Source organism: Schistosoma haematobium, chromosome 2 (genome assembly GCF_000699445.3).
Source record: "Schistosoma haematobium chromosome 2, whole genome shotgun sequence".
Classification (NCBI taxonomy): Eukaryota; Metazoa; Platyhelminthes; class Trematoda; order Strigeidida; family Schistosomatidae; genus Schistosoma; species Schistosoma haematobium.
In genome coordinates this window covers 41,676,810-41,685,859 of record NC_067197.1, presented here as the reverse complement: position 1 = coordinate 41,685,859, position 9,050 = coordinate 41,676,810, and the positions used below count along the sequence as shown (strand labels likewise).

At 35.4% G+C, this 9,050-nt stretch overlaps 1 protein-coding gene across 2 annotated transcripts in view; it reads left to right on the top strand.

Moving 5' to 3' along the window:
* The first annotated feature begins 266 nt into the window (after positions 1–266).
* The window catches only part of MS3_00006984 (uncharacterized protein), a 30,875-nt gene continuing 22,091 nt past the window's right edge, over positions 267–9,050 (top strand). The window contains exons 1-5 of one of the 2 annotated variants that reach the window (XM_051215239.1): positions 267–357; positions 2,226–2,476; positions 3,773–4,087; positions 4,123–4,529; positions 5,772–5,906. In XM_051215239.1, the coding sequence (XP_051068434.1) occupies positions 4,434–4,529; positions 5,772–5,906 (231 nt within the window). In that variant the 5' untranslated portion in view covers positions 267–357; positions 2,226–2,476; positions 3,773–4,087; positions 4,123–4,433. The remainder of the gene's footprint in view (positions 358–2,225; positions 2,477–3,772; positions 4,088–4,122; positions 4,530–5,771; positions 5,907–9,050) is intronic. The other variant, XM_051215238.1, reaches the window with a different exon arrangement.

Sequence of the window (9,050 nt, the reverse complement as noted above, 5' to 3'; positions counted from 1 at the left end):
ACTCTTTCAAGAGACGACCGGACACTCACAGAAGCATACAAGAAAAGGAATAACATGGGCCATAGGCCTTCTGTCCTTACTACACAAATCTGAATCTGAATGGTAAATGTCAGATAAAATCCTGCTTCGCGTCGCAAAATACACTGCGAAATTTTAAAAGTAAGACCGAAATCCCTTATAGCGTGGTTGGAATAAGCCTAATGACACTGAACATTACTATAAGTATTGTGCTTGAATCATACGACCCTGACCCAAAAATTAGACACGCGCATAGTTTAAAAAAAATCGGAACATTCATTCGTAGCATCCTACGAGATAACTCGGAAAGATTTCAGGTGAAAATATTGACAAGAATAGGTAAGAGGACCGACAAGATTTTTAAAATCTGACCATATAAACTCCTCAAGGCAATCATAGGGTCGAAGAAACAATGAGGTCCGTTAAATAGCGCTCAAAGTCACGATAATACTGACATTCGAGTAAATCCTGATGTGCCTCTCTAAAATAGAAATAAAAGGAAAGTGGCACTAACTAAACTAGAAATTCTTCGACAGCGTTGCAGAGAAAATTTCAAATAGTCAGGTTTTGGAAGTGGATGTTATCAAGGCTTGTATGGATAGGTCGTTCTCTCTAGAAGATTTGGCGAGACTCTAATTTAGCGACGAGCCAGTCAGAAGCGTTTCAGCAATTTCAAGGTCACGGAGCCAAGTTCAACACGCGATGCTAACATACGGTCGGTTCACAGAGGATTTTAGAGAGTAGGTGATTAATGAGAGGCTAAAACAGATGGGACGGCGGAACTCTAATTTAGGGACGAGCCAATCAGAAGCGTTTGAGCAATTTCAATTATTAACCAATCAGAAGACAGTATAAAGTGAAAATATATTGTAAGAAAGTAATGAATTACAGTGGATATTCTTCTTTTACATGATTTAAAAACTTGTTAAGGTTTGATAAATGCTCAGAAGTTCTGAATTCATAATGCATATTGTATAGAAACTCGTCCATAGGGTTAGGGGTTAAGGGTTAGGTTTAGGTTAGGGTTTAGGGTTAAATAAGGGTCGTCGCTAAATTAGAGTCTCGCCGAAGATTTTTATGCAAATGATTGTAGTCTGAGAAATAAATTCAGTAAACTGAGAGCGTTAACACTCCCAGTAATTCGTCTACTATTGTTAGTAGACGAATTGAAGTCAATTGTCGCAGTTGTTTTCAAGTCATGACTTGCTATTACCCCTAAGTCTTAATGTTCCTGTACGCATGGAAGAGATGTAACGTCGGTAGTATACTGGTAACTTTTACCGTGTCCGATGTTCAAGAGCCCACTCTAGACTTAACGTTTAATCCCCAACATTGGGCCCATCTAACTGGTTCGTCTAGGTCAGCTTGAAGATCACTACTTATTTTCTCCAGACTTCGATATCATCCGCAAACAATAATGTCGACGACTTAAGCAATACGGTAATTCATTGACGTAGAGGAGGAAAAGTAGGGGACCTACGATCGAATTTTGGGGTACACCACATTTGACCGGTTTCTATTCACTTAGCGTCCCATAAACCCCCACTGTCTGTCTGCGGCCACATAGGAAGTATCCTATCCATTCCTGTGCAGCATTTGTTATTCTGAAGCTCGAAAACTTCTGCATAAAACCTAGGTGTAAAACCTTGTTAAAGTCTATGAATATCACATCGACAGGCAAACCGTCATCTAGGGCTGCTGTACAATCCTCTCTCGCAATAAGTAAGTTGGTCAATCATGAACGCTTGTTTGGAAACTCGTGTGGCTAGGAAGTTAAAAGACCGTATGATTCTGTGACTTAGTAACTTAACGACTATGCCGGTTAGACTGACAGGTCGGTAGTTAGATACGATGTCTCTGACCATCTCTAAATATAGGACTGACTATAGCATCTTTCCAATCTCTAGGGAGTTGAATTGCTTAAAGTCCTTTGTGCGCATCACTATCATATGTAAAGATTTCCAAACATTTCTGAAAAAAACTCAGTAAACATGTTTTAAACTCCCTTTCTTAGTATGCATTAGTGTCTACACTTGCGTAGTAACGGGACCTGGAACTAGTTACTAATGTCAATAAGTTTCATAAAAAAATTATTTTATCAGTAATTTAACTACAATTAGGTTAAACCCACATTTTCTTTACTAGCCTACTTTCGAAGTTATTGTGCTTTTTATAGATGCTTTTGCAATATATTCTCTTGTTTTCAGTTAAAATGACTCACATTTGTTCTAAACCTATACTTATTGGACCATCAATTTTGAATGCGGATTTGTCCAAACTAGCTGTTGTTTGTGATCATCTACTTAACGCTGGCGCTGATTACCTACACCTCGATGTCATGGATGGACATTTCGTACCTAATATCACATTTGGGCATCCTGTTGTAGCGTCTTTGAAAAAACACCTTCCATCCAAGGCGTTTTTAGATCTTCACATGATGGTTTCTAATCCCGAAAAGGTAGTTTGCTGTGATGTATTGTTATAGATTTTCTACAGAATAAATTATCATTCGAAGAATCTTTAAAAAAACATTTATTTAATTTGATTTCCTTACATTGTAACCTAAAACTAGCCGACAAACCACTAAAATCCAATTGATTTTAGATTATCGGCTCCAATATTTTGCTCGAAATCCTTTACAAAATTAATTGATTAATTTAAAAGTCGCATAACAAACGTGCTACAATCAACGGATTATATTCCAACGATCGAGATTTTTTTTAATATTTTCAGTCATTCCTGCCTTCGAAAAGGTAATTGCCAATCATATCAAAAATTAGCATTTGTTCGAATTAAGTCAGATTATTATTCTTTTCAGAGATTTTGCAAGCTATGTTAGTCTAAAGAGTTAACATCAAAAAAGTGGATATTGTTTACTGACTAATAAAGTGGTGCGAAATAATTTTTCAGTGTTTCCAAGTATCCTCTTTTATTTCAGTTAACGATTTTGATTAGCCCAAAATGACCTAAGATGAACGAATTTCAGAAAATTATCAAGTTGTAGTAAATAACTGCTTCAGAGTCAATAGTTTCAAAAAAGCTTATCCTTACCAGTCTCAATTTACAAAATCTTATGCGGTTTAAGTTACTGGTATTGATTTTAAATCAATGTAATGCGGTTTTGGTATAGATCCTATCTTAGTATCTTCCTTATAAATATATTTACTGTTAATATGAGTTATAGGATGAATAATAAACATTTTACGCGTAAGAAAATACAAACTCCTCAATTATTGCTACACAAGTAGAAATTTTTATACGAAATTGTCACCATTTTGCTTTACTGAAGCACTCGGTTTTCGCCCAGTGGACCATATGTTCGAGCAACACTTCACCTACTTTCAATTCTCATACTTGGTAATAGTACTACACCGTCAACCATTTAATCGACTGGGTAGTATGACTAATACTCGCATAAACAATATGGTACAGAGATAAGTGCATAAATGTGTTCATAGTAGATGAATTTAATTACCAATAGTCTGTTCGACATAAGCCACGTAAAAAACTGGCACAAATTTGTTTCAGTCCAACATAAGGATATGGTTGCTTTTCTAGACTCTTTACGACCCCTACGTGAGTTTATTCTTTGCACTCACGTATTTATCCCTATCAAATACTCATTTGTAACGTTAAGGGTTTTATGCATGTGTGTGCTTAACCCACGTGCGTATACTTTAATTCGTTCTGTAGTTTATACATTATTGCCTTATATACAGATTAAGTCATCCATTACTCATTGATTTTTATCTAGAATACCGACTTCCATGTTCGCTGCTCTATTAAAGTTCGTATGATCTTCACATGTATGTATGAAATATAAATATCGGAAAACATATTTAGTATTCTACTTTTTCTACGTTGTATTAATGTGATCGGTCGATACAAGATATACGAAGCTAAGTAGAATCGGTACTTTATTAGCATCAGCATCCTTAGAGCAACAAGGAGTCAACACAAGATTAAATTATCTTGATGAACACCAAAGTAGAAGTAGCAATATCAGTGATAGAAAAAACAACTAGGAACAGTGAATATGGTTCGAGGAGAAAGAATGAATCTATTCAAAGTATGTATAAAATCTTTTTTAAACCCATTATCTAGAGATAAGCAAAAATTTAAAGCGTCCGGGCCACCAATTTTGAGTTGTCGCAGCGCCTCTAACCACTGGACATGATTATCACCTCTTTCCAGCCAGGCAGTTTGCATCTACCAATATGGGTCAGTTGATATCACCTCTAAGAAGATTGCCACAGTCTCACATAAAACAGTTATTATCAAACTTCACCTAAATTGTTCTGATTGTAGTGTTGAATTTTGTCATTGAGCATATCCAATTTATATTTCTAATGCATCAGTTTCATACGCGTACTTCTTCCCTACTGTACTTTAACATTTGAAAGTGGGTTGAAAATATGAAAGCTGCTGGGGCAAGCCAATACACTTTTCACTTAGAATCAACTGGAAATGCTATGCATTGTATCCACAAAATACGTGAAGCTGACATGAAAGTGAGTATCAACAAAATCCTTATTTATGTTAGCGATTTTATATTTTAATGTTAATGTCATCATTCTTATTTATGGTGTGCTATCATATACAAAAGCTCATTATAGTGGAGAAGTTTATCAAACAACTTCAATATGACTATTTTTAAATATCGAAGGGATCTAGTCTACGGTTATTAGACTAAAAACTAGTCATAAACAACAATTACTTTTATATAGTCAAGTTTCTTTTTAGATTTTATTATTCATTAACACTCTTTTCATACTTGACTAGTATTAAGTGGTATATTGGAAATATTACACAGCACACTGCATAGAATATTGTTTCTTTCGTTTTCTTATCAGGTCAATTTTACATTATCTTTCATCTTGCAATATTTGCGTTTTACACTATATTTCCAGTTCATTCGAAATGACTGAATGGTCTATTAAAATAATAAGTATCGAGACATCCAAATGTGTTTAGGTTAGTAGGTTGTACTCTGTAGCACGTAATGCCATTACACATGTGTCCATCTAGCTTTTGGATATACTTGAATCAATTTGATCATCCTAACAACTCTTTTTTTCATAGGGAATTGTGACCTCTAGTATATATATATCTCATATTCATGTCATTACAATACTACACTTACATATCTCATACGTAGTTGTGTGTGCTTGGACACTCATTATTTTATCCGATATCTGTCTCGTTGTAATAAGCATGATCTATTTTGAGGTATTGATGCTTACAATAAGTAATATTTTGAGTAGGTACACCTGCCTTTTCCGTTTCTCATCCTATTGTCTGTCTGAGTGATCGAGTATCTGAAAGAAATTCATCCAACTTAGTTCGTATTTGGCTTTTATTACCACCGTTACCCAAACAAAGTTAGCCTAAGTACAATCTACGAAATCAAATGACTAGTTTTTGTTCATGTTTCATTCATAGTTTCCCTCCATCATTTCTAATGAAATCAGTACGTTATCACAACTGCGGTGACATCTAAATGTAGGTCGCTGTCAGTTTCTCATAGCGGCACTGAATAACCGGAGCTCAAATCTCACTCATAGAATTTCCGTATAAATTTTGTTGTTGAGACTCAACACAGAAATATGATTCAAACATAGCTTCGGGCTAATCATCCAAACACAGAATTCTATACATTTAGTACAATTACGTACAGTATACAGGATTTTTTTTAGCTTGTCGTCATTTCATTGCTTTTTGTTTCGTAACACGAGATTTTTATTATCTTCCAGGTTGGTCTTGGTATAAAACCAAAAACACCAGTCACTGAAGTATTACCTTATGTTGACTCCGTTGATATGATTTTAATTATGACTGTCGAGCCCGGTTTTGGTGGGCAAAAATTTATGGCAGATATGTTACCAAAGGTAAACCATTTTTCTTATCATTTGCTCAAGTCATAATACTATTAATATTAGAGTTGGTTGTAAAAACTGAAATCGTGTAACAAAACAAATAAAATTATCATTATTTGCCACAATGCTAAAAATATGATCTAAATTCTCATTTTCGATTATTTTATAGGTCATTCTGTATACCTTGTGTTATATTTATCAGTGTAAACTCCATGACAGTCTTCATACCTTCGTTTAGTGTGTATATCTAGAATATGTGTTTACTCTTGTAATAATATCTAGTTCTATGTTTCGATTTTCATCAGTCAAAACTCAAGATTAAGCAGTGTTTGTAAATTAAAAGCTCATATATATCTAATACCCCCTTGTACCAATATGTATGCACAAATAAATAAATAAAATGCAACCCAAACAAGAAAGCGGCGGCCTGCTTGAATATCTGGGTTACCTGCTTTTGCCATCTAATTATTTCAACAGGTTATCTGTTCTTTCATTTTGTTTTAACGTCTCATTATGTCCATTAATCGCATAACCTATTCAGGCGCTTTTATAAAAAGCCTACGACCTTTCGCTGCACAAGTTACAAAAATTACTATAAAAGACATCGTGGTGGTTGGCAATATGCGTTAAAGAGAATGAAAATTAATCATATGTCGATTCCCGAGCTGCTAAATTCTAACTGCCGATCACTAATCAACAAAGTGGACTATCTACAATTCCTACTAAGTCAAAATATGTATCGTAATTGTGGTGTCATAAAAATCAAGAATCTTGGTTAAATGATTTACAGGATGACTGCCTAGTGTCACTACGTGATTTCAAAATTTATCGTCAGGATCGATCAAACAATAAAAAGAGGTGTGGTGGCGGTGTAGCTACGTTTGTGTGTTTGAAGTTTTCAAATGACTTTATCGACTGTCTAAATCTAAGATGTCGTCCAAAACATCTGAATAAATACAAATATGTTTATGTGACCAATATCTACGTGACTCCAGATTGCACATCATCTGCACTATCTGTTTTTGCTGATGAATTCACTGAGTTCGCTGTTACTATCTTTAGTGATTCACTTTCAGTTGTATGTGGTGATTTCATTTCATGTGATTGTAGCTTCCTTACGTCACTAGGCCACCAAAAACTAGTAGATTTTCCTACTCGTTTGGATGCTCATTTAGACTTCGTTTTCATTAATGATGTGGGTATATATGCGACTCGTAAATGTGCCCCATTGTCTAGCTCGGATCACTGTATAATTCGTGTTCTACCTAAAGTATATGGAAAGCATGGGAAGAGTACACTCTTACATTGTTGGGATATTCAGGAAAATATCCCAAAAATTATCCTGTTAAGCCTAATGCTATCCTTGGACATGAAATGGTATAATCTTATTGGTCAATATTTATTTAACGTGTCATTTTCCTACTGCACATTATTGTACAATGTTATTTTCTATTTTATGGTATGTTGTGGTCTGCTTGACTGGTATATAAACAAAGTATGTTTGAAATATAATGATTCATATCTCCGAGGCTGTGACTTGTGTTCTGGACTCAACTGGCTGGGTTAGACAGGGAGGCGGGACCAATCAGAACCCTAGGTAGTTCTACGTGTTTGTGCGTCTTTGGTCCGATCAATAATTCGCTACCCCTCTAATCCGCAGCATTTTTCACAGTCATAACATGCATCAAACCAGGAAAGTCAAATATAGGAATTACTCAGAAGAAAATATCCGAAATCTGAAAAACATGTTTCATACGACTAACTGGGAATTATTTACAGATGACTCACTGGAAAACACTACTGATGTTGTCACTTGTTACCTTAAATTCTGTTCTGATATTTGTTGTCCCACTGAAACCATTTTTATAAGTTTTGATCGACTTACATCTACACAACTAAAACGACTACGAAGGATGAAAGAAAGAATGTACAAGGAGAAGAACTCTAATGAAGTTCGTAAGCTAAATGGTCTGATAAACCTAGAGATTAGACGTCTCAACTTTATGTTTACTCAAAAACTCTTGTCTTGCAAAAACTCCCCAAGTATGTGGAAACTCTTTAAAGAACTTACAGGTGACAGACAATTTAGAAGCGATAACCAGCTGAATGTTTGTGACTTAAATAAGTCTTTACGTCAGTCATCTGATGTGATGCTTCCTTCATCCATAGGTTTAAATAATAGCTGTGTTCCTAGTTTCACTGAAACTGATGTTCAAAGATGTCTCCAGTCACTTAATTCATCCAGATATTTAGGACCTGATGGTATCCCAAACCTCTTTTTAAAAAAATGTGCTGACGTTCTATGTTGTCTATTCACGACTATCTTTAACAGTTCCTTCTCATCTAATCTCATTCTGAAAATGTGGAGAAAGATGGAGATAATCTCTGTACCCAAGAAAGTATCTGGTGATAAGAATGTGAAATTTAGACCTATTGCAATAACTTCACCCTTCCTCAAAACAATGGAAAAATTATTAATACTTCCACTTCAGCCTGCGATAAAGGAGCATATTGATCCGTATCAGTTTGCTTACAGATGCAAAAGAAGCACCTTAGATGCTATTGCTGTTCTGCATCACAATATAGTGTTCAGCTTGGAAAAGGGTAAGAAGTATGTTCGATGTGCTTTTCTGGACTATACTTCAGCTTTTGATTCTATACCAAGACAACGTTTAATTAACAAGTTAATCAGCGTCAACACTGACAGCTGGATAACCAACTGGCTATGTTCCTACCTCTCTGGAAGGGTACAGTACACTGTATTTGGAGGAAAGTGTTCAGAGTCTCTACTGTCTCATGAAGGTGTACCACAAGGAGCTGTTCTTTCACCTCTTCTATTCTATTTTTTTCTGCATGACCTGCCATCTTCCACAGAAAACACTTTTGTGAAGTATGCGGATGACCTCACTGTATGTATGCCTATATCTTCCTCTTTACGTCCCATAGAAATGAATGAGTTTTTGTCTCGTATTGATTGTTGGTCTGTTGGTAATGGTCTCATACTTAATCCGTCTAAATGTCAAGCTGTTAACTTTAGCATGAGACATGAACGGAATCTAAACACTATTTTGAGATCCCATAATGCTTGTACCATCGGAGACTTTGATAAACTCAGTGTCGAAGGTCAATTATCTTGGTGTCACCTTTTCCTTTAAT